General features: G+C 38.9%; 1 protein-coding gene across 9 annotated transcripts in view; it reads left to right on the plus strand.

Annotated features, from left to right (window-relative positions):
* The window catches only part of eya1 (EYA transcriptional coactivator and phosphatase 1), a 57,946-nt gene extending 45,544 nt beyond the window's left edge, over nucleotides 1–12,402 (plus strand). For all 9 annotated transcript variants that reach the window (XM_053674912.1, XM_047150158.2, XM_017453813.3 and 6 more), the window contains 6 exons: nucleotides 5,262–5,320; nucleotides 5,622–5,782; nucleotides 5,990–6,104; nucleotides 6,283–6,404; nucleotides 7,100–7,200; nucleotides 10,628–12,402. In XM_053674912.1, coding sequence (XP_053530887.1) covers nucleotides 5,262–5,320; nucleotides 5,622–5,782; nucleotides 5,990–6,104; nucleotides 6,283–6,404; nucleotides 7,100–7,200; nucleotides 10,628–10,708 — 639 coding nt within the window. In that variant the 3' untranslated portion in view covers nucleotides 10,709–12,402. The remainder of the gene's footprint in view (nucleotides 1–5,261; nucleotides 5,321–5,621; nucleotides 5,783–5,989; nucleotides 6,105–6,282; nucleotides 6,405–7,099; nucleotides 7,201–10,627) is intronic.
* The last annotated feature ends 14,582 nt before the right edge of the window (nucleotides 12,403–26,984 follow it).

Here is a 26,984-nt window from a genome sequence, read left to right on the forward strand (position 1 = left end):
AAAGGAGCCTCTGATAGCCACTCTGAAAAAAGCTTTTGCAGAGGGTGAGCTGAAAGAGAGAGAGAGAGAGACAGAGAGACAGAGAGACAGAGAGAGAGCGCAACGCCGGGCGAGAAACGGCGAGAAGGTGATTTTTAGGTGTTTATTTTACAGCTTTGTCGAGTTCCCGTGTTTCAATGTGTACGTTTTCATTCCGTCGTCTCTGTCTGTTAGGACGAGGCCTGCCAGACGGTCGAAAAGGAACGAGATGAGGGGAAAATGCGATGAATTAAACTCGAAAGACAAATTGTTTGCTTAGGAAGTAATTACGTATGGACCGTAGAGGAGGATCCTTGTACAGTCTACAGTAGGAACATGTGGAGCGAGTTAAGGGTGATTGTAGGGTTTGTGAAGATCGCTGCTCGGCGAAGGAAGAGCCGAGGACGCAGCAGAGCAGCATGAGTAGCGAGAACAGTGGTTCAATTTGTTTTGATAGTTTTATGGCCTGTGCTATCTCAAAGTACATCATCTTGATCAGATTTTCTAGCTTTTTTTTTTAAGCTGTGTTCAAATGGTACACTGCACACTCCACTAGTACTGTTCTGTTTAGTTAGTGCATAACTGTTTCTCATAGTAGTACACAGTATATGACAACTGTCAGTCAGTGTACTAGTACTAGTTTAGCACTAGTACTACTGTAACTGATCAATTTTCTTAAGTGGCTTGAATAATCAGTCTTTACAACCGTGGTGAGCAGAAAAGCATCTCAGAATGCACGATACACGAAACCTAGCCTTCACATCAGCTCGAAACAGTGACTACGTTTACATGGACAGCAGTAATCTAATTATTGACCTTGTTCCGAATAAGACAATATTCTGATTAAGGTGTTTATATGAGACGCTTTTAGAATACTCCTTTCATGTTCCTGTTTTACGCGTTATAGAACATAGGTCGATTAACATAGACACGTCATTATGTCACCGCGCCACGCCGTCCGAGGTTCCCTCGAGAATTCCACGTATTAACATACAATTCGTCTTCGTTATGGTACCGTATACAGTTCTGGGTGTTTCACTTACAATTGTACAAAAGCTTCAAGTGCAGTTAATTATTTGTCGTGCTGTACGTGCAATTAGACGACAGCTTGAAGCTGTGAGCCGTACGCGTCCCAAACCGCGTACTTACCTACTATATAGTATCCGAATTACATGTATTACACCTACTATATACTGTAGCAGGTAAGTACGCGGCTCTCTTGTTCGCCGTCAAACGGTTGAGCGCTGTCGTATGTGTGTGTACGTGTCCTGTCGCAAAATGCGGTGAAAACTCCCACACGACGTTAATAGTGTGATTAAGGTGTGTACATGTCTGTAACGCACGTCAATAATGCGACTAAAACAGGAATACTCCACACGTCTTAATTCCATTCGTGTTTACTTCGAGTATGACTTTAGCCCGATTAAGGTCTTCGATAATCACTGTTTACATGCTAGTTTCTTAATCAGAGTATCATCTTAATCGGGTTCATATCGGAATGTTGTTGTCCATATAAACGTTCTGATTGTGGCCGTTCCGCTCTGACGGCTCCCATCAACGTGGAGTTTTCCGCCTACCGAGCTGCAGTTCACCGGATGTTTTTTTTTTTTTTTTGCACTATTTTGTGTAAACTTGGAAAAATCCCATCAGATCAGCAGTTTTTTAAATACTCAACTGATCCAACAAGCACGCCATGGTCAAAGGCACTGCGATCACATGACCTGTATCTGCATGATTTTATGCATTGCTAAGCTACAACAACATGATTGGCTAATCGGATAACTGCATGAATTAGCTGGTGTGCATATATATATATATATATATATATATATATATATATATATATATATATATATATATATATATATATATATACACACACACACACACACACACACACACACAATATAATTGCCTGCTTAAAAGTAGCTGTATATTTATTAAAGTACTTTGTAACAAGATGATTTTCTTAATTTTTTTTCCTTTTATGTCATACAAATGACTATGTACGGCTGCAATGCACCTTTACTTAATTAAATAAGTAAACAAAACCCCACGCATATGAATATACCGTATCACGTATATGTATGTTTTTTTAAATGATATGTCTTTGAACAAACTCAAAAATTCACAAGAGTGGTGTTTTTAGTATTTAGACAACTCCAAATGGCTAGGATCCGGCAGCTACAACTTTGATTAGACGGTATTATATTACTATTCAATGTAATGTATATTGTTATACTGACAAAAATATCAGTTGTTGAGCCATCGCAAGACTCTTATCTAAAAGCTGAAATGCAAGAAGAAGATTTTCTTCTTGTTTTTTTTTTCCCCCCGACTATTTTGTATTACAGCTAATTGTCTGTGAATTTTTTTTTTTTTTTTAATGTTTATCAGATGACAGCACCACGAGCGGTCCCAGTGTACATCCTCCAACAACTGGCTATGCTCTGAAGTATTATTAAAATGTTAACGTGTGTGTGTGTGTGTGTGTGTGTGTGTGTGTGTGTGCTCTCAGAATTCCCGGGCCTCTGCTTCAGTACTAAATGCACACCATGGCCTGTTAAAGCACTTACCGCTCATCCATTCCTGCTCATTTAGGCTTAACAGTGTTTACGAGTGCTTAAGAAGGACGAATAATGAGTCTCGTGAGTTTCTGTAAGACGCTCAGCAGTCAAGTAGTTTATGGGAAATCCTGCTGTGCGTGGTGATTGTCGGAGTTTGCGGCGTTCCTTTCCTTCTTTTTTGTTCACCCGCCTTTTTTTCTTTTCGTGGATGTCTGGCAGTCCGCAGTACAACATTTAATTGTGTGTACTGGTACAGTGAATAAATAACACAGGCCGTGTAAGCATGCAGTGACATCGGCTATTCGATTGAACGCATTTTTATTGCCACGTACGACACCTAAAGGACTGTTGTGAAAACTGTTAGTAAGTTAGCGTACATCCCTGCAGACTGGTGAACATCAGTTGTCATCATGCTACTTGGATATTCTAGCTCTTCTTGCTACTTGTGAACGAGGACTAGACATTATTGCCCTGTAATGATTTTAGCCTGTCTGAAGCTGCCGCTTCCCCCAATGACAAATTGGTACTTCGCAAGTATTAAGGATCCATTGCTGAAACAGATTACACAAACAGCTTGAGCAGCTCTAGTAGGCAGTCCATCTTCTGGACCCATAATGCTCCGAAATCTCCATGTGAGGTCACCCCTCCCTCCGTCACTCCCTTGCTCCCTCCGTCTACCGTCCCTCCTCCCCTTATCTGAGTCCACGGAGCCCTAGAGAGGAGCAGAAGGCCACTGGGTCAAAGTCTTTTCCTCTTTGGATCTGGAGACTCGCTGGGAGAGAAGGCCTGCATTAGAGCAAAGGTTCTCGAGGTCAAGATTTTAATTCTGTTAAAGAACAGCTGGTTTGAGTTTCTCTGCGCGTCGCCCGCCCACAAATCCAGGGAGATGAAAAATTTGTTCAGAGGGGAAACCAGTAAAATAAAAAAGGTTTACGGTCTAAAGCCCTTTTTACCCTTAGCCTGCTCTAGCATTAGCCAGGAATGCAATAACATCAGCATTTGGCCGGGTTTGGACTGAGTTAAAACGAGGAAGTCCTTTTGTTCATGTGTTCTTTGGTGTCTTTAACAGACGAAACGTAAGTTGAACATCTTAAAAGGAAATTTTGGAAAAGGAATTTACGAACCTGCAACAAAATAGTAATAAACTGTTATTCACATTCAGCTGATGGCTGGAAGTGGTCATTATCGAGCTCGGAACAAGAATATAAAAGATAGCCTGGCCTCAATTTAGCTGCTCCATTTTCATCCTCTAATGCAGCTGAATGTTGCAATCCTGCCTTTCCATCCCATCTGAAATTTGTTGGATCCTAATGTCCAGGCAGAACTCCCAAACATTTGTGGCTCTTCCAAGTGGAGGAGTGGGGAGTGGGTGGCTTGCTTGGTTGGTTGGTGGTTGTGGTGGGGGGGGGGGGGGTGTGGGGGTTTGAAGGAGTGGGGGGAGGGGTTGGGGACGCCTATAAATGGAAAACTAATAACAGATTTTCAGTCTGCACTCTGCACAAAAACGCCTCGGGCCATGCTGGTGTGTGGCTCGGCAGCAATCAGAGGTCATAATTTCATTGGCGGTTAGCATCAGGTTCAATTTTTCTAGTATGTTACATTTAGCAGAAAGTCTGGTTTGCGTTAGCGTCAGTTTGGAGCTGAAGAACTCGTCGGCCTCTCCAAGAAAACGAAAGGCGCACGGATGCGCTCATTATCCCACAGATACCGCTTCATTTAGGCACCGCAACAAAGCAAGTGTTTTCGTCCTGCTATAAACATGCGGCTAAGTTTAAATATTGGATTTTTCATGCAATAATCTTCCCATGCAAAACAGAACTTAAAGTTTAATTTAGTCATCTAATCGCAAACTTAATCATGTGACCACATCCCAAACCCCTATTTTCTCTTCTTAGTCTGTTGCTAATCCTTTAGGAAGCTGGTTAGCTTAGCTAACGTTACTGAATTAGCATATCGTATGCATTAAAGCCTGTATTTTAGATTCCACTTTTGTTGTTTTTTTTAGTATTCCTGTTCAGGCCATGCATATGAAAGAAATGTTTTTTTATTATTATTATTAATAAATAGGTACCAGTGGACGGTTATTCTTCTACTGCACGTGACTTCTTGTTTCTAATCCAGCTTTCTGTCTAAGTCTCGTCACAGATTTTTATAGGAAATCAAAGGATGCCCCAATGCAGAAACTGGAAGTCACCCAGTGACTTGCATAATATGACTGGTTTAATGAAGCGCTCATTCTCGCAGCCGAGAAGCATCCCATGAGTAGATATGTGGCGGCAAACATCAGCAGCTTATTGGTATTTTTGAAGCCACGCCGATCTCCTCCCAGCTGATGTTTATCTAGCAATAGATGAAAAAGCATTAAGCTCTTCCCTCTAGTACTAGTGCCCAAGTGGCTACACCCTTGGTCCCCTGATGATTATGTTTATTTTTATTAAGATCGAGCAGGTGGGGGGTTCGAGCCTGGAAGTGGTTTTAGACCATGATTTCTGCTTTCCGCCCTGAGCTCTAGGCTTCAAAATGGGAATTCCACAGTTGTTGACATTACTCACTTCACATGGATCCGAGCTGCCAAATCACACCCAGTTTTACACGTGTAAGCCATTAATCAAATCGGCCTACTTTAATTCCGATTGTCTTCTGTATTTATTCTTTTCTTCTGTTCTTCTTCTACAGGAGTGTGATCAAGTCCACATTGACGACGTTTCCTCTGATGACAACGGTCAAGATCTGAGGTAAAGCTAGCATGGTGTTCAGAAGGTCAAATATGACATTTGGGCAAAATGTAGTCGCTCAGACGAGACGTTTGGTTTCTGAAGATTTGCTTCTCTTGTTTGGAATTACCGTCAGTTAAGTCACCAAAAGTCTTTTCCATAAACGTCCAAGTCCTTTAGGAATGCCACTTCAGACACCAAATGTCAAGGCTGATCAACTACGTTTGCTGCAAGTTGTAAATATGTGCAGTATTAGTAAGTAACGGTATTCTCAATCCACCACTCCAATCTGAAACTGATCGGTCTATCTTTTTTTTAATAGCACGTATAACTTCAGTACGGACGGCTTCCACGCCGCCGCCACCAGCGCCAACCTGTGTTTGGCGACCGGCGTGAGAGGAGGAGTGGACTGGATGAGAAAGCTGGCCTTCCGCTACAGACGAGTAAAAGAAATTTATACCACCTACAAAAACAACGTCGGAGGTAATTCCGCAATAAAAATGCTCAGGGCAAATTGCTGGGCTGGAAGGAGGGAACGGGGAATGGAAATGTGTGTCAACAAAAACACTCTGAGGCTTTTTTCTTTCCACCAAGCCTCCAACTTGGGTCGGGGCTAAATTTTGAAATTTCTGGAGTTGTTTGCAAAAACGGGCCAACTCAAACATGGCTTTTTTTTTTTTTGGTTTTCAGGATTGCTGGGTCCGGCCAAAAGAGAGGCCTGGCTGCAACTGCGAGCAGAAATTGAAGCTTTGACAGATTCCTGGTTAACACTGGCACTGAAAGCACTAACATTAATCCACTCAAGGTAAGGAAAATTATTTCGAGAGCAGATATATAAATCTACAAATTGCAGAATAGCACTTCAGTCTATACGCTCCAAAACCTTATATTGTTTGCAAACAATTTAATCACTAATGGTGACAAGATTAGCTTCGGCCAAAATGGAAGAAAATCATTCTTTCTCTTTTCTGCTTCAATTCCAGGTCAAATTGCGTGAACATCTTAGTGACCACGACGCAGCTCATACCTGCCCTCGCAAAAGTGCTGCTCTACGGACTGGGAATAGTTTTTCCAATCGAGAATATTTATAGCGCCACGAAAATAGGTGAGTGATAGCTCGTCTACCTGCGGGTTCCTGTGGGCCGAACAATCAGGATATTATGTTATTATGTGTAAACACCAGGAGACATGGTGCAGGATTGGTTTAGGCTGCAGAAGGGGGCGGACACACGAGAGGCTTGATGTCGGTTTCTAAGGAAAAGGCCTAATCAGGCTAGGATTATTTTCTTGGAGCTCGGCCTGAGCTGGGCCTCTCCTTTTTTTTTTTTTTTTTTTTTCTCAGGCCTGCATATGAAACCACTTCGGCAAATTTATTTCATTCCACACGGACATTTTTGCCCCCTCACCCTCTCCACTCCTGCCTCCGCTTCTTCAAATGCAAAATAAACTCTATGCGTAGAGTCCACGTTTTTTAACTTTTTTTTTTTTTTGGTGGGCCATCTCTGAGCAGAGACGGTTCTGGTTGCGGGCTGCATGCCTCCCTAAACTCTGGCATTAGCATGTGAGGCTGATTTAGCTCGTTAAACTCCATTTGTCCCAGGTTTAGGGAGGAGAAAGACACACTTAATGCTTTTCAGGCCACTTTTATCTGGGCATTGATCTTATCGAATCCCCCAAGCTACGGCTAAGTGTTTACACTGGGTAATTTTGTGTAACTTATTGCGTATTTAGAGAGCTCTCACAAAAGGCTGGCTCTTGGACGCGTTTGGAAGCACTAAACCTGTTTCTGTTCCTCCGCAGGCAAAGAGAGCTGCTTCGAGCGAGTAATTCAGAGATTCGGGAGGAAAGTTGTTTACGTGGTGGTGGGAGATGGAGTAGAAGAGGAGCAGAGCTCCAAAAAGGTAAATGAGAAACCCTTCACTCGACCCTGCTCGCCACCCCCCGCGCCCCCCGCCCTCTCTTTCACTTTTATCCATTTATTCCCAAAAAGCCCATTGGCGAAACGAGAAAATAGCTTCCACAATTGAATCAGCACTGACAGCTCAAGTGTAAAAAGGGGGCGAGATGGCATAATTATACATTGCCGAGCTGAGCTGAAGCAGCATGAATGCGTGTAACGCTAGACAAGTCCTTTCAGGCATGATCGAGAGACCGGCCCATAAACAGAGCACGCGTTTAAGAAGCTTACATCTTTGTTTGATGAAATGTGGGATGTTTTTCTTGTGTGGGTTGAAGATGAGGGAACGGCTTGGCTGCCAAAGCCTTTTGATGTGTTGTATGACACGGCGCAGTAGCAGCCGGGTCTTGTAGTTGCTCTCGTCTGTGCTGTTCAAAGGAGGATTCGAAGGATTTATGTTACCTGCTGACTGTCTGAAAGCCCTTTTGTGTGCTGAGTTTCTGCCAAGTTTTTCGTGTAAACTCGATGCTCTAACCGTGAACCGCAAAAGCACGAAGATATTCATTAGCTAATTAATTACCCGGGGGAACAAACACATTTCCCTGACAGCTAAGAAACAGATCCAGAAGGTGAAGCTGCATGTTGACACATTTCTGTATTATATCCTGCCAAGTATTAAGTTGCATTTCGTCAATTCGCGATGCAAGGAATGTGGATGTTAACACAGCTCCGCGTATATGTTTCTGACACTCCCGTACACCTGCGCTAATATAGTGCGAACGATTCTCCGTCCATTTGCCGTCATTAGATAAAAGAAGGATGTCAGATTTTTGTCGTTAATTCTCCCGTCTTTTTCTCCCTTAAAGAATCCCCCAAACAATCCCCCCGCCCCGTCTGCTTAATAACCCAGCTAAGGTGAAGAAGAGATAGCATCTCTAGGCTTTTAAAACTTAAAAGCAGAAGACAATTTACAAAACAAAAAAAAAAAAAGAAAGGGGGGTAAAAAGAAAAGAAAACGAGTCTTTTAAGGGTCAGTGCAAGCTCCTCTAAGCGGAACATATGCCTGAGAGAAGCTATACCGTTGATAAGAGGCAGTAATGGAAGCACTGAAGACTCCTGACAAGCTTCTTTCATTCTCGCAGACTCATATTTCTCCCAGCGTCTCTCCGAGAACAAAGCCTCATTCGCAATGCCGTGTTCAGGGAAGTTCGGGCCGTACAGTGCATTCATACTTATTTTCCCAGTAGGGCTTTAAAAAAAAAACAAAAAAAAAACAAAACAGGCCTCGAGAGTGCTGCAAATGTTGTCCTTTTATAATTTCTTCCTTATTACTTTACTAATGAGATGGTTAAAGCCTTTGGAAAACAAAATGCGACTAACAATTAAGGGTAGCGCCTAAAAAAAAGTAAACTTTGCTGACATTTTTTTCTTAGTCGCACCGAAATGTTTAAAGTTCAAATACCAAGTCATTCAAAGTTTGTATCAAACAGCTCCACACTTAACAGGAAGTATTCTTAAAACAGTTGCTAGCATCGTTTTTCTTTTCTTTTCTTTCCTTTTCTTTTAAGATTTTTCAATCGTTACTTAGAAAATATGTTTTATAAAACGTTTATAACAATGTCTTTGTGTACAGAGAGAAAGAATGAAGTAACGCACCTGCTGTGAAAAAGAAAGTGTTAGCAGGAAGTATATTTTTTTTTAAATGTTTGCTAGCATTCTGTTTCAGAGTTGCTCAACTGCTAACTTTCTAAATACCTGTTACTTACTAATCGGCAGTAAATTTAATGGCAGTAAAAATATTCGAGTGGCAAGTAATTAAATGACGACGCTTTTATGAGGAGAGGAAAAGGGATCTTGTAAATTCATGTTGTTAAATGTTTGCTAGTGTTTGTATTCGTAGCTAGTCAGACCGTTTCGAGTAATACGGATAGCTAATTAGGTAAGTTCTAGAAATTGTATTTCTACAAACCGTTTATCAATGAGAAATAAAGTTCTGATCGCAGATCGTATGACAGGACGATTTTTAACATGTTTAGTAGTTCGCTATGAGAATATTCATTGAACAAATATTCATATGAACACATTTTTGTTGTTGTCGCTAACTGACTTTCACTTTTTGCTAGAATGGTATAGACATTTGCCGATGATAACATTTACGTCACAATAATTGCCTGTCTTTTTGTAACGATTTAAATTATATCAAGCTGTTCTATTTAAAATTAGTATGCTTTTCCTGCCGGTCGGCATTTCGTTCAGGTCTTCACTTCTAGCTTGTTGTGCACTTTCAGTTTTCTACAGTGATAGCTAGAGAAGGTTAGCTAGATGGAAACATGGCTAGCATAGTGATAGGGAGCTAGCTCATATTCATATATTTGCTTGAACTGTAGATGAAGCGTATGCTTAGAAATGTTTCCATGGAAACATGGCTAGCATTACTCCTGAGAGCTATCTAATGTTCTCATATTTGCTTGAACAATACACAAAGTATATAATTAGAAATGTGCGGCTATAATACAAGATAAACAGAGCAAGCTAACCAACATAGCTTGCTAAATAGATACGTAATGCCTGCTGGAAAGTTACAGATTTTGTATCTGAGGTTACATTGTGTTAGTTAGATCCAAATAACAGTGCTAGTTAGATATTGCTAGTTATATAGACCTCCTCTATAATGGACAGAGAGGTACAGTTTGTTTTTGTTTTGTTTTTTTGTTGTTGTTGTTTTTTTTTTTTTTTGGGGGGGTGTTATTGTGTTGAATGCCGTGCCTAGCTGCTTAGATGACACGTAAGGAATAAAATAAGCGTTGCCTTACGTCATCCCATGCATCGTGGATAATTGTCCTATAACAGCACATCTTGAAGCGTTTAATTTGTCTTATACTACAGCAATTTTCAACGATTACAATTTCTTATTTATTAATGAATGACATTTCATGCTTTTTATCCATTTATAGTTGCAGTTAATGTTTTGGAATGTCTATGCAGCGAGTTAGTTCCTGTTAGCAATTAGATTATAGCAGACCTTATCATGTTACAGAGAAACCTGAGAACTGAAAAACAATGATTACACGTTTTTCCTTTGTTAAATAACGCTGTTTTTAAAAGAAAAGGAAAAAAAAAAAAACGTTTAAGTTGAGCATCCGCCATACAAGTCCCAGTCTCTGAGTTATTACTATAGAAACGTATTAGAACAAGCACATTAATATATTAAAGCTGTGATTTGAATTACAGCTATCAGTATTGTCAGAGCTGCTGTTTTAGAAAATAAATCAGCACCTTTTGACCAATCAGAGACGAGAATTCAGCAGCGCTGGATCATACGTGACATTTATGTGAGAATGTGCCTGAATGCCATTTTTTTCAAAGTGATTTGCTCATTAGTGTTTTTTTTCTCTCTCTCTCTCTCTCTCTCTCTCTCTTTCTTTCCGTAGCACAACATGCCCTTCTGGAGGATCTCCAGTCATTCGGACCTCATGGCTCTTCATCACGCGCTGGACTTGGAGTATTTGTAGCACTGTGAGATCCTCATCTGTCCATTTCTACTCAGCACGGACCGACAGCAGAACGTTAACACACTTAACGGGGGGAAAAAAACAAACGTTAACACACACGTGCAAATCGGCCCGAGACTCGTCTTAACCCTAAACCTCGGCCCTCGGTGGAGCGGTCGAACGGAGGATTGTGATTTTTACGACGCTGCAGCTGCGGGTTACTGTGAATTGACTCGGCTCCTTTTCGAAAAAGCCGTCAGAATGTTTTACGGAATTTCTGGGGAAAAAAAACTGCAAGGGTTCACACCTGTGAAGAAACCAGAGCAACCGACGTCGCTTTTGGCTCTTCGTGAGACTCCCACTGAGATTCAGCGCGATTTCCCCCTCTTCTCATTTCTCGGGTTCGCTCGAAACCACTGCGCCGGATGTCCTGCTCTTCTAATTTATAATCAGAGACTTTGTTGAGCGCGCCGCCGCCCTGCGAGAGACTTGTCGCCGTTTTTGTTTTGTTTTGTGTGTTTCTCGCCATGCAAAGTACTTTGATTCCGAGAAGACGTTTATGGAGAAGAAGAAAAACGGATTTTCTAATAATTTAAGGAAAAGGAAAAAAAAAAAAAACTTTATCTGGATTTTGCTCAGACAATCAAACGTGTACAGAATACGGCGGTTTTTGTGTGTGTATATTTTTAATCACTGGACTATTCCTTCCTGTTTCGCATTAGCTACAGTTCATGCTATTCAGTGCTTTTTTTTTTTTCTTTCTTTTTTCGTGGAAGTACACTAAGGCAGGAGTGCACACAAAAAAAATAAATAAATAAAAAATAAAGTGTGCGAGGCCTAAAAGTGTTGTGTAATGGTTAAAGTGTAGATTTGAAAGATTTCTTGAGAATTTTCGTCATGACCAAAAGCATGGATGTCACGTGTCAATGATTTCGTATTTTGTTTACGGATTTATTGATTATTTTATTTTTCTCCGTCCATCCCCCGCCCCCCCCTCCCCCTCCCCCTCCTTCGCTAGTCAAAGAACCTCGATAGCATTTTATTTTTTAATTAAAAAAAAAAAAAAAAGATACACGTATTTATGGGATTACACACATCAGAAAAGAAAGTAATAATCAAAGCGAATGTAAGTTTTGAGCTGAGCGTCTGTACGTCTGTACGCTCACCTCTGACTGGTTTCTGTTTGATGTTTCAAAGCAGTTGGACCTCAAACTCCACAATATTTCAAGGTTTTGTTATCTTTTGTACTGGCACTAAAAGCAGAAACTCTTGTACATTAAGTGTAATTTTTGTATGAAGTAGTCTTTTTCATTTCTATTTTATTTTATTTTTATTTTGGAAATGTCGCTGTAGAAATTCTTCGTAGTGCTTAGATTAAATAAGACTGTGGACTTGGGAAACTTTAAAGCTCTAAAGACTGTAAGAAAGCCACTACACACACACACACACACACACACACACACACACACACACACAATGATGCAAAAGGGGTCAAGAACACACATGCACTACCGACTGTGAATTTCCTCAGCAGGAATTGAATCTGCGTGTGAGTTTCTGACCGGTTTCTGCTCCGTCGTCAGTGTTGCTTCATTCCTGCAGGTGAAGTATTCTACTGCCCCTTTTACCCCGTACCTTCCATCTACAACCTACCCCTCTAACCACCCCCCACCCTCCTAATCTAATGTATGCTTCTTTAACCGTCAACATCCAAAGTCAACCCCACAAAGTCAATTTAATATATGCTTCTTTAACCAACAGTATCCAAAGTCAACCCCCTCTATATACAATTCACCCCATAACCCCACCCCACCTCAATTCTGACCCTTTAACACCACAACAACTTAAATCTGCCCCCCCCCCCCCCCCCCCCCCCCCATTTACTATACTCCTTCCTCCTGTCCCCCAGGGTATCACATATTGCTGCTAGTTCATGGTCATATTAGATGGGAGATGTTTTATACAGTAAGCTTTTTTAAATAATAATAATAATAATAACAATAATAATAATAATAATAATAATAAATATTGCAATCATAATGCAAACTGGAAAAACATTGACGTGGGCCTCGTCGTGAACACACAAACATTTGTTGTGTCTGGGGAAAAAAAAAGATATGTACAGATGTTTTTTTTTTTTTTGACATTATTATTTGATTGTGTTTAAATTAATAAAACATTGATTTGTGAACTGGTACACACACACACCGTCCCCTTTGCACAGTTATTTATTGTGTGATGGATCAATTCTGGTTTGTAAACACAGTTCAGTCTGGTATACAGAGCTAACGGTTTATACGTGTTTATTACCCAAGCGCATTCAAGTATAATACGTTTAATACATTTCAGAAGTAAGGAATAAAACGCAGTGGGGTGTGCGGTTATAGGCAAATGATCAAACCCCGGAGGTTTTATTTTCCTATCGAAGAAGTCACGTCTTCGACGATTTTATAATTTTGTTTACGAGGTAGTCAAATGAGAATCTTAAACCTGCAACATAAATAAAAAAATAATAATTGTCTAGAGGAAGCTTGACACTTGAACACTTTGGAGATTAGGTTAAAAAAACAAAACAAAACAAAAAATGTTTTCATTTGAAACTGCTTTGTATTAAAGAATAACGCGTCATACTTTTTATCCATTTCTAGTTACGCAAAGTAAAAGTTACTTTCCCATGATGAAAAACTCGAAGTTATCTCTCATGAAACTGGAGACTTCTTCCAAAAATGCTGAATAAACATCTCCTTACAGAAAACAACAATTAACTTGTGCTTTTTAAATTTACATGATGTAATCCACCATACAACTCTGTGTATACTGTTACCATAGAAACAATATTAAAGTATTAGAATTAATATAAACCCATGATTTGACTTGAAGCCAAAACTGCTATGTTATAATATATATCTCAACACCTTCTGACCAATCAAATTCAAGAACTCAACAGCACTGATTTTCATCATCATGTTAAGAGAACAGTACCTTTATTAGTACCATTATTCCTCACATTACTTAAGATTATTTTTCTTTGAGTGTTTTCTGTAAGGACACCTTTTCAGTACTTTTTTTTCTCACTGAAACATAATTACAGGTACATCTGACCAATCAGCAGCTTCACTCAGGCTGCTTTCACACTGGCAGTATACAGTTTAGATGTAATCCTATGGGAAGCAATATGGCAATGTAGGTGGAGTGTGACCGCTTTTAAAAAGTGCTGCTGCGGGTTACTTTTTGGTCACAAAGTTGAAAAAACTTTTCAGAAATGCACGCCAAACGCCAAACGGGTCAGGAGCTGGGAGGCAAGTGAGAAAAACCAACATGGAGGACAGAGTGGCAGTGAAAAATTAGTCTTGCTAGTGAGCCAGTATAAGGAGATTTATGACATGTTGAAATACTTCTTTGTCAATATGCCAACCTTGCAATGTAACTAAAAAGAAGGGTTTTTTTTGTGTGCTATTTTTGGAACATTCACCGCTATGAGATGTGACGTCCCACTTTAACTGTGGCTGTGTACATTCAAGTCACAAGCAGCTTCAAGCAGCTTCACTTGATGAATTTTCATTTTCAGCACAAAAAATTGTTCCAGCCAGTGTGTTTTTCTGTCTCTCTTGGAGAAACCAATCAGATTGAATTAAACGTTGGACTAAAATACAGTCGCTTTCAATTAAACAATTCTTTTTTTTTTCCACTTTGATGTTTATTGGGATTTTCTATAACAAGGCAAAACACAACACCACAAAACAACAACAACAACAACAAAGTACAAGATTGCCTATGGTTACCGTGGCCTATTACAAAAAAAAAAATGAATCCTTGTATTTGCGTGTCCGTCAATCCATATGTATTTTCGGTACATCATACCTCCTCCATTTTTCCCACTTATTGAAAATACTTTTTACTTCAGCTGTAGTTGGTAATTAATTTTTCCCATCCAAATTTCCATCCATTGTTCTATATTTGGGCGCACGGTGGCTAGCATGTTCGCCTCACACCGCCAGGGTTGGGGGCTCGATTCCCGCTGCTGCCCTGTGTATGCGGAGTTCGCATGTTCTCCCTGTGCTGCGGGGGTTTCCTCTGGGTACTCCGGTTTCCTCTACAATCAAAATACATGCATGGTAGGCAGATTGGCATGTCCAAATCGTCTGTAGTGTATGAATGTGTATGTGATTGTGCTCTGTGATGGACTGGCACCCTGTCCAGGGTATACCTCGCCCTGTGTCCGATGCTCCCTGGGATTGGCTCCAGGTTCCCTGTGATACTATAGGATAAGGGGTATAGAAGATAGATGGATGGATGTTCTATATTCATACCCTGCACCAATATCTTGTGATTGCTTTTTCCCTTGCTATAAGTAATATTTCGGTTAAGTATCTGTTATTATCATTAACATATTCGCTTAGAACTCCAAGGTACATAACTCTACGTTTTTTAGCTACTGAATAACCCAGCATGTCCTTAACCACAGAATATATGTACATTTTCCCAAAACAAGTATATTTTGTTGCAATGAAACTACTCTTAAGCTTTATTAACTGATTATATTACATCTAATTTATATTACATATATTGCACCTAATATGTATAATAATCCCATCACTTCCTGTTACATACATACATACGGTAGTATTTACTTACTTACTAGTCTCTTCCTCCAATGCTCCAAAAGCTGATCATTTTGTATACTTTTCTGGCCACAAGCTTCAGTATCTTGAGGAGGATAGAATTACAGGATAAAACGTTTGCATAATCCTGTCTTTCTGTTGTGTTTTGTTTGTTTAAGGTAGTTAGTGGTGAGTAAACCAGATCTGTGGCGATAACCGCATTGAGGAGGTTACTCAATCCACTACAGATTACTAATTACTGTACTACTTTGCAACTTGATTACATTACTGATTACTGCATGTAAAAAGTAATCAGATTAGTAATTACTTTACTTTCAAGTTACTTTCAAAACCTACAAAAATACAATTTCAAAAATAAAATTCTTTCAGTAATTTTAGCGTGCGTTCTCTGGTGATTCATTAAACCGCATACTTATTGCTCAACTCTGGTAAAATTTGCCTAAAACGCTTATCCAAGGCATACCCAAAGTAAAATTAAAGCTGTTCTTGAACCATTTGAAGTACATGCATGGTTTTTGGTCTTTTTTTGAAAGTTTTTTTTTTTTTCACCCAGCAGTAAAAATCACTGTAAATGCTACTTGTATTGTGTAATAGAAGTTTGAACACTGAAATAGAAGGAGTTTGTTTCTGCCTGATTTTTTTGCATACAGATGCCTGCAGATGACTACACCTGGGATCTATTAGCTGGAAAAAAACAATTGCACCACAGCATGAAGCTTTACCTAGTCCAAGTTCAAATTTGATAACAATACCAAAGAAAATTTATATTTTACATATGTTTTTCTAAGGGTATTTCCATGTGGTTTACCAAAATCACCTTTTGGAGACTCCAAAGGACCCTTGGTACACATACCTAGGATAAAAAGGCTATTACCTTTGATTTTTCTCATGATTTTGGGCACTAATTAAAGGTGACACTAAGAGCTATCATATCACATATCAAGCAGTCTACAAAATGTATATTCATAATTTAAACCTTTGCGTGCTTTTACGGACAGAAAAACGAGATTTTCATTGGCTATACGATGCGCCAGTCATCCATACAATCGGTTGCAATAGGTTCAAGCTTTACACAAAGGAACGGGGAAAGGCACTTCCCTTCAACACGGACTCTCATTGGCTCTTGAAGCCTATGAACAGGACATGGAAGCTCCTATTGTTTCAAATGAGGTGTCAATCGAAAGGTCACAGACCAGCGGCCATTTAGAAGTCAAGAGATAAGGAATATTCACGAACAGAAGTTATAACAGAGAATACGTGAAAGATTAGGCACATCTGCCAGTCATTCGAAATGATGCAGCAACATTCCGTAGGTATTTACTAATGTAATAATGTGTTTTGGACTAAATATTTTTACGTGATTGGAATGTTTGGACCTTTGCCAGTGTAACCAGACTGTTTTTGTCAGGATGTTATGGATCAGTGGACTACTATGAGGCTTCATAGGTGAGCTGCCTCAGTTTTGTAAGTGTTTGTTTGTATGTTGGTGGTCTGATAGAGACGTTGATTGTAGCTGCTATTGTGATTGTATCTTGAAACGTTTTATATCAATCAAATAAAAAAAAAAATCTTACTTTCCCAAAGATTTATCACATGAGTAGCTATGTACACACAGGAGCTGTGTACATAGCATAGTTTCGTGTTAAATAACGGTGGAATTTTTAACTGACGCAACCACGCAAAATGGGATTTATTTTAAAAATGCATTTTACTTAATATTGTTTTCTTAACAATAAATGTGTAATGCAAGTAATTTTATTGACATCAGTAACTGTAATCAAATTACATAAATTTAAAAGTAATGCGTTACATTACAGAAAAAGTAATTACAATACTTTGTAACACGTTATACCCAACTCTGGTGAGTAAACAAGTGAAGTCTGGTTGTTAATCTACAATGTCAGTTAAATTGTTTGGGTCTGTAAAAGTAGGTAGTTCTTGGTTAGGTTTATTAAAGAAATGCATCAGATTCTCTACTGAATAACTTCTTTTTTATTTACTGTTTTCTTTTTGTTTTTAGTTAATTTATTTCAATTCTTTTCTTGCAGCTTACTTATTTCACTTTCCTGCTCAGTGTCTTTCATACAGTCCCTTCTGAAAGTATTGGAACAGCAAGGCCAATTCTATTTTTTTTTTTGCTATACATTGAAGACATTTGGGTTTAAGATCAAAAGATGAATGTGATACGATAGATCAGAATTTCAGCTTCCATTTCCTCATATTTACATCTAGATGTGTGAAAAAACTTAAAACACGGCACCTTTTGGGGACAGACCACACAATGGTTAGGTGATCAAAAGTATAGGAACAGATAGTATTATCGTATGTTAAAGTAAATAACATTAATAAATTAATATTTGGTGGCATATCCCTTTCTAGCAATAACTCAGTCTGTTGCATTTTTTATGTTGCTTTCCCAGGCTTGTACTGCAACTTCTTTCAGTTGTTGCTTGTTTTAGGGGGTTTCTCCCTTCAGTCTTCTCTTCAGGAGGTGAAATGCATACTCAACTGGATTAAGGTCTCACAATGTTTCTGTCATCAACTGATGTTGTTTTCCTTGGCTGACCTGTTCCATCTCTGTCTCTTAGAACACCAGTAGTTTCTTTCTTTTTCAGGACATTTCAAAATGTTGTGTTGGCTATGCCCAATGCTTGTGCAATGGCTCTGTTTGGTTTTCTCTTTTTTCTCAGCTTCAAAATGGCTTGCTTTTCTCCCATAGACAGCTCTCTGGTCTTCATGTTGGTTTATCCTTTTTAACAACAAATGCAGTCTTCATGGGTTAAACCAAAGGCTCATATCAAGCGTAGACATTCTTTAAATGAGCTTATTGGTTAGCTCATTTAAATTTATAGCTCACTTTAAATGAGCTTTATTGGTTAGCTCATTGACGTTATTATAATGATTCTTTAAATTCTTTAATTAACAGGGCTAACCTGGGCAACAAGAAACACCTATCAGTCACGTGTTCCAATATTTTTTGATTACTTGAAAAAATGGGTGGGTTAAAACAATAGGTGCCATGTTCTAAGTTTTTTTAAACACATCTAGATGTAAATATGAGGAAACAAAAGCAGAAATTCTGATCTGTCATCTCATATTCATCTTTTGATCTCAACCCCAAACGTCTTCAAAGTACAGCGAAAAACAATAGAATTGGCCTTGCTGTTCCAATACTTTCAGAGGGGACTGTATTCAGTAGACCTCATAAAATAAATAATACGCTTCGTTTAGTTTCTTAGTTTCTACTCATACTTTCAGGATAAAACTAAAGAAGTGAACCTTAGATACCAGACATATTGTGGATGATTGATTGCATTAGGAGTAAAAAAAAAAAGTTATATCCATAAAATTTTTGGCTGAACTGTTCCTATAAAATAAACACATCAAAAGCACTATATACAATACAAAGAAAGAAGTATACATCCTACATGAACCAATACACAGTTCCAGATTAGCCCATCTATTACTTTAGTTTATTTGAAATATGAAAAATTGGTTCGTAAATTGTCACACTAAATTTGATCTGTTTTGATGTAGAAAATGGTGCCTCCCATTAGCAACTCTCCCTTTTCCGGACGCCGGTTTGGAAATCTTTTGTTATTTTTAGGGAGGTTTGAAAGCCAACTATGCTGCTAATTGAAATTTCTCTTTACACCATGGCCAAGTTTCTCTGCACAGACCCCTGAGCTTCTTTGTGCATTTCTAAAAACACTAAAGCCCCACTTTGCCCGCGTTCGTTTAAATAACACATGAGAAATATTTATGAGCCTGATTGTATTTATTTTATGAGGCGGTCATGGCGTAGACTGGCTGAGGAAGAAAGGATTTTTCGGCAGCAGTGGAATTTTGTTTTGACCTTTTCATTCTTTAATAACATCAATTATATTTTCAGATTTAGTCTGCCAGGAGGAGCCGTTCAGACTGTTATCATTGGAATACAACAGAAGAAAGACCTTACGATGTGCTTTTCCACTTCCGAATAGCTGAAAGACAAAGGCTGCGTTCTGCACTGTATTTAACACGTCCTCTTCGACTTTCCCTTGGTTGAAAAGGACTGTTATTTCATTAAAACTTTGGCAAAAGTGAAATCGATGAGTGATAGTGTTGACATTATTTTAGGATGCAAGAGCAGATCTCAGCATAGATAAAGCAGACAATGCTCACAAGCTTGCATACTCTTTTGTGCGTATTGGCTGTCGCATGCGAGTGCTCCAGTACTGCAGGTGGCACAATTAAAATTTCATGAGCTACCATGACTACAGGAAGAAGATTGCTGCTCTTCAAAGTCATATGCTACGTCCCAATTCGCCTACTATCTGTCCTAAATTACGGAACCCCAGACATGACATGTGGCGGGGAAAAAACAATATACTGTGGCCACGAATTAAGAATTAATTCCCATGATTTATTAATATGTGAGCATGTTTTATTAATTCATTCCATAATTTTAGGTAAATCCTGGCCACATTTGATTAATTTGTACACTTTCTTTTAGGTAAATTGTGGCCACGTTTTACCAATTTGTGCCTACATCGCATATTGAGAGCCAGGAGGCTTTACCCACAATGATATGGTGACTTGGGGGCTGGTATTGATGTCATTGTTGATCAACTGCAAGGCCCTGGGAAAGATCATGAATATCGGTGTTTGAAACAAGTTATTCGTTCGCCAGAGCCGACCCTTGAGCCCAGCCCCCAAGTCACCATATTATCGCTGGTGAAGCCTCCAGCTCTCGATATGCAATGTAGGTTCCTCAAAATAAAATAAAATAGTCTCTGTCCATAACAACAGCTATAGATGTCTTTTATCACTGCACATTAATGAATTTGTGGCCACAAATTGGTGGCGTGGAAAGACAAGGAAACAAGTTAATAAAACACGCCCACGATTTACCTAAAATGAGGGAACGAACTAATAAAACGTACTCATGAATTAATACGTTGTGGGAACGAATTCTTAATCTCGTGGCCACGATATATTGTTGTTGTTTTTTTTTTTTTACCCGCATGTCCGTACTTAACATCCCAGGTTAGAATTAAAGTATCCCAAAGGTACCTGGATGGTGTACTATTTCTGGTAGATTTTTGATGTGTAGATCCGGAGTTCTGTTTCGGCTTTGTCACGCAACTTGTCTCCCTTCCTTTCTAACTAAATGTGTGAACATGCACTCGATATATAACAAGTTTTTAGGTCATTTATGCGATAACATATTCTGAGGGGGGGGGGGGACGGTGACTTAGTGGTTAGCAAGTTTTCCTTGCATCTCCACTGTTGGGGGCTCGATTTTCACATCCGACCTGCATCCACTCTGCATGTGTGGAGTTTGCCTGTCCTCCCCGTGCTTCAAGGGTTTCCTCCAGGCAGTCCAGTTTCCTCCCCCAGTCCAAAGACACGCGTTCTAGGCTGATTGGTATTGGTGTTTCCAAGTTGTCCATAGTGTGTAAATGTGTGTGCGATTGTGCCCTGTGATGGGTTGGCATCCTGTCCAGGGTGTCCCCTGCCTTGTGCCCCGGAGTTCCCTGGGATAGGCTCCAAGCTCCCCCGTGAAGCTGTGTAGGATAAACAGCACGAAGAATGGATGGATGGAAATCTAGCTAACATTTTGACTGTTCTCTCAGCTATGCAAGGGTTAGGGTTAGTCACATGTCATTGGTATGTCACATTTGCCTCACATTGATAAAATACAGTAAGACTCTATAGTTTGCTTAATGAAAACTAGTGTTACTACATTGTTGTGGTACAGCTTTAGCCTTTGTTGAAGGCCTCCATTCTCTGAGTCTTAAATGGCCACTTGTTATCTACAGTATGGGGTCTATATGAGATGCAAGTTCCTTCCTCCAGTGCCACTGTAAATCGGACCAAAGTTCCTGCCCAAAACGCCACCGTAACTAATCGGACTACAGCTACCATTTCGGTCTCTCTGAAAGTAATAGCTAATAAAAACAATTTAAGGCATTTAGTCAATTCCTTTATTGGACTTTAATCAAAGCATTTGTGTTATCATATTTGATTGCTGTCATTTACTTGTACTCCTTGTACCCGTCCTTATTATCTACATATCAAATCATCTTGTAGTAATGCTCACTGCAGTCCAGACTCTATCTTGTTTACTGATGTCTTTATACAATGATGAGTAATTATTAGTGTCCCCAGTGTTTGCATTATGTCTTTGCATGTGTTACACAGCACTCTATCCAAGTCACTCATGTTCTACCACTCTTCAGCTGTCCAGGTTTTTGACCTTTGCTGGTCTGTTTGGACTGTGAATATGGATTTGCCTGTATTAACCCTGTCTGTCTGTGGGCTTGATCAACCTGCCATACACTCACCCGCTGTCTGTGGCCCATGAAAGAGAAATACAAAATAAAAGAACGGCTTGATGATTTAGTGTTTAGGTCCAGACAGCGATTTCATGCGGATTTGTGCAGCAGTGAAGATTATATTACACACATATCACAAAGTCCATGACCTGCCTGAGTTACTTTACAACAAGAGTGGTTATTAATAGGACCATTCTCCCTCTATAATTTTATAAATAACAATACTATTATTGCATTCTCTGTATGGGAAGCAAATTGCAATAGCACTATTCAGATTTTCATATAAATGTCAATTAAATAATGTTGTAGTAATTATGATCGATTCGCATAGGATCTCAGGCCATCAAAACTGGACTGGATTGGAAAAAAAAAAAAACGTTGCCTGGTCTGTCCGTGTGGTTCAACGCCTCAACGTTGTGCATTCTGAGATGTTTTTCTGCTCACCACGGTTGTAACGGGTGGATATTTAAGTTACCACAGCCTTCCTCATTCTCCACTTTTCAACAAGACGTTTCCATCCAGAGAACTCCTCTTCACTGGATGGTTTTGTTTTTCGCACTATTGCTCACATAAAAAGTGATTGTATTACCTGTCTTTTTCATCTACCTTCATCCTTCACAATCTCAGAAGCCGCCTGATACAGGTGTGAGTAGAACATCGCTAACATCTATTCATTTTCCCAAACGTCATATATATATATATATATATATATATATATATATATATATATATATATATATATATATATATATATATATATATATATATTTTAGAGATGCACCAATACTAAATTTCTCAGCTGATACCGATAACTGATTATTCAGAGTGATATCAGTCGATACCAATAGTTCTGCCTTTTATGCCTTCTTTTAAATGAATAATAATTCATTAAAAAGAATTCTGAAGGAAATGAAAATAAAAACGTTATTCTCTCCATTTCAACAAGTTGTTTGACAGTAACTGGTCTCATGAACAGAACACACATTACTCTAATGAACATGAACACATGAACTCAATTCGGGAGATTAACGTAAGATTATTAACTTATTGAATGTTATTCATTCATATGAACAGAATGAATCGACTGAATTCTTAAAAAACCCTCCTGTTAGTCTCACATTCACTCTCCACAAACACAAGCACTTCTACTTCATCACCGAGCATCAAACTGGTCATATATAATATACACTTTATATATATATATATATATATATATATATATATATATATATATATATATATATATATATATATATATATATATATATATATATTAACATTAACTGGATATGAAACATACTAATCTACAAATATATTTTTTGGTGCAATATATACTTTTTTGACAACTCATCTTCATTTCAATCGTTAAACCATGTACTGCCACTTTAATTCAGCTTTAATTAAATTTTTTTTAAATAAATAAATATATATATATATATATATATATATATATATATATATATAATTATTATTATTATTATTATTATTATTATTGTTATTATTATTATTAAAACCTTCCTTTTTCGTTTACCTTACACTCAGGATCAAATAGAATAGAAATATTGTAAACTAAATAGAAATGAAGTTAGGTCCCATGTTGGAAAAATCCCCTTTAGTCCGGTTTCACTTAAAATGGCTCACTTTAACCAGAACAGATCAGAAGACTTAATGGACGCTGTTATGTCGAGGTCAGGAGAGTTTAACACTTGCACTGAGAGACCGAAGGAGACGCCTGCAGTTTAACTTCTCTATTTACAGCCTGTGATGATTCTGACTCTAGTCTATTAATATATCGTATTATACCACATACATCTTCAGCACTGCACAGAGTTTATGATGTGGATTTATGTCGTCTGAGTTAAACCTGTTAAAGGCGTGAAACCGTGGAAAGTTTATCTGCCAAACTGTAACTGTAACTGGATTGGACTAGAGGTGTGACGATCTACCTCCTTCTTCTCCATACACGGCTACGGGGTGTGTTCGGGCTGTAGATCTCCATATTAGATGGCTAGATACAGCACGTAGTTGATGTCGTCAATAAACAGTGACGTAAAGCACCTTTGCCACCATGCTGGTGCTCATTTTCTGTGCTGAAAAATGAATGGGAATCTATTGGATGTAATGGAAACCTTCCTCAATCAGATGGTACAGATGGAACAAATATGCTGAGATGCCAAGTTTTCCTCTGACAATTGTCAGTTCAACGTATTTCATGGTGGAATGTTAATAAGCTTTGCTGCCTCACAGCTCCGGGGTTCCCGGTTTGATCCTGACCATGGGTTACTGTCTGTCCCAGTGTCCATGTGAAGTTTCTTGCAGGTTCTCTGGTTTTCTCTGATATCCCAAAATCACCCTAGGTGTGAATGTGGCACTGTTCACACCTGGCATTATGAATGCATCTCCTGTGATCAGATTTCATACATCATTTCCCTTGAAGAAAGGCTGTCACGCACATTTACTACGTCAGTCTTCTGTTGAATACCTGTACGCACCGTTTAAAGCGCAACTATTATGGTTTTGAAACGTGCCTAATTTTGTTTTAAAGGTCTCATGCAATAGATTTATATGCATCCAAGGTTAAAAAAAACTCTTTACTTTGCTCATAATTTGAATTTTTCCTCCTTTCAGAGAGTCTACTCCGCTCTGGTCAGATGTCCCAGTCTGTTGTGATTGGTCTTACAGCGTGTGTCGAAAAGGAAATGCCTACTACCATATCCGAGTTTCAGCTCCGTCTGAAAAAATGTCTGTTAGACAGTTAGCAGAGGCTAACAGCTAAGAGGCTAACAGCTGTGCACTGGCTGTACACGCATACATCAATTTATCATTATCAATTTGGTAAGTTTATATGTAGTTTAACAATAATGTGAATTTGCCGGTTAGCAGAGGCTAACAGCTAACAGATTAACAGCTGTGCACTGGTGTTGGTCGGAGTTGAATGCAGTGGTATCGTTTTATGAACTCTAACCACTGACGCTTTACATCCTCATCCTTTGCGAGTCCATGTAAAGTGGTTTCGCTTTTGCAGCGTAGAAAACAACGTGTTCTAGTCTCTTTCAGGATGCTACCTCAACTGTAGTGTTTGAGGGTGGGTCAAAGCTGTTTGCGAGCAGCCAATGAAGACCAGAGGCGGGGTTTTTTGTTACCAAATTAGGTAGTTTAGTACAGGAAGTAAGCCTGGTATTACTGACGAATCGTTTCAGATGTTCAGAATCAGTTTCTTCTTTTGGGAGTCAATAACTCCATTTGACGTGCGTTTTGATTTTTGAAACTTTGCAGACATTCACAAACAGCTCTATAACACACTACATGAAAGGTAATATTTGAAAAACCATAACAGGTGCGCTTTAAAACATTCTCTCGCTAATGAAACTTAGAACTGAATGAGAGATGAGACGAACGAAGCTATGAGAAGTAGCTGCTTTTGTCTCTACTGTCACCTTTATTCATTAGCAGCAGGGAGCTCTACCATTCAACACGATTTCCTACAACTCCATCAGGCGGTCCTTCGTTGCTGTCCGGGGACGCATCGAGATGCATTTGACCCTGTTCACACCTTTCATACCTAATCCAGATTAATCACCTGCATTTCTGTCATGGTTACGTCAAGCAGGACCATAGGCTAGCTAACGGATTTTTAAAAAATGACTAAACACTTAAAAGTCTTTAGACTCAAACAAACCGTATACAGGACATCAAATAAAGTAAAAAATCACTAACATAAGTAATCAGTTGAGAGCTTCGATATAAAGCTACTTACATTTGTAACCGAAGTTGGCTGAGAGTTCGTCCGCCATTTTTTCAAGCTGAGCGGCTTCAGAAAATATGATGTCATTTCCAATAAGGGAACACGGTGAGCATCGATGCTCCCTGGTTTTTGCAGTGCATTGTGGGAATTTTCAGGGAGTGAACGTTCCAGAGCACTGGAAGGATTTTGCGATTGAGACAGCCCTTAAAATGGCCGACTCCCTGATCACTGCCCTGGCTGCTGAACCGGGGAGCTGACTGAGACGCACCCTTTAGCTTAGTTAACTAGCCAATTTCCTCTTTAAGCGTTAGCTATCTACACTAGCTTGATAGATGAAACTGTTTATTTGAAGTAGTTTAATCATTCTCACCACTCTAATCCATTATTTCATGGATTAGCTAACTGTGGAATTGATATTGATGTGTATGATTTTAGCCGGACATTTTTTTTTTACCAGAGCGCTAGTTAATGAGTAGTGTTTAATAATGTTTAACTTTGAGAAACTCTTTAGAGTAGCCTTGATGAGCCTTAGGACTCACACACACACACACACACACACACACACACACACACACACACACACACACACTCACGCACACACACACACAAGCAATGTGGAACTAGAAACTGAAGGTCAAATAAAACATGCACTATAGTTAGAAAAATCAGATTTATTTGCAAAAAATGTCTTGGTTTTGTGACAATCAAAACAATGGTGTAATGATAGATAAAATGCAATACAAGTGTATGGAGGTGTGTGTAATTACTTCCTGGGATACGTACTGCAGTTTTGTGAACAGTAGTACACACTCTGTCGCCCACACACTGTGTTAGGCCTACTTGTTAAAGAGGTAAAAATCTGGGAAAACTGGTGTTTCTACATTGTTATTGACGACGTTTACATGGACAGCAGTAATCTAATTAATGACCTTATTCTGAATAAGACAATATTCTGATTAAGGTCTTTACATGGACAGCAGTAATCTAATTAATGACCTTATTCTGAATAAGACAATATTCTGATTAAGGTGTTTACATGGACAGCAGTAATCTAATTAATGACCTTATTCTGAATAAGACAATATTCTGATTAAGGTGTTTACATGGACAGCAGTAATCTAATTAATGACCTTATTCTGAATAAGACAATATTCTGATTAAGGTGTTTACATGAGTCGCTTTTAGAATATTCCTTTACATGTTATAGAACATGTACGCCGTCCAACGTTCCATCCAGAATTTTCACGTATCGACGTACAGTTCTTTTTCGCTATGGTATAGTATACACAGTTTTGAGTGTTTTCTTTTTAATCTTACAAAAACTTTAAGTGCAGTTCATTATAATCATGCTCTACGTGCAAAGAGACGACCGCTTGAAGCCGTGGGCTGCGTCCCAAACCGCGTACTTACCTACTATATATTAGCTGAAATATGTGTATTTCTCTTACTATATAGCAGGTGAGTACGCGGTGACTTTAGTCAGATTAAAGTCATCAATAATCACTGATTACATGGTAGTTTCTTAATCAGAGTATCGTCTTAATCGGGGTTAATATCGGAATATTGTTGTCCATATAAACGTACTGATTGTTAATAAACTACTTTCCGTT

Source organism: Ictalurus punctatus, chromosome 23, assembly GCF_001660625.3.
Source record: "Ictalurus punctatus breed USDA103 chromosome 23, Coco_2.0, whole genome shotgun sequence".
Classification (NCBI taxonomy): domain Eukaryota; kingdom Metazoa; phylum Chordata; class Actinopteri; order Siluriformes; family Ictaluridae; genus Ictalurus; species Ictalurus punctatus.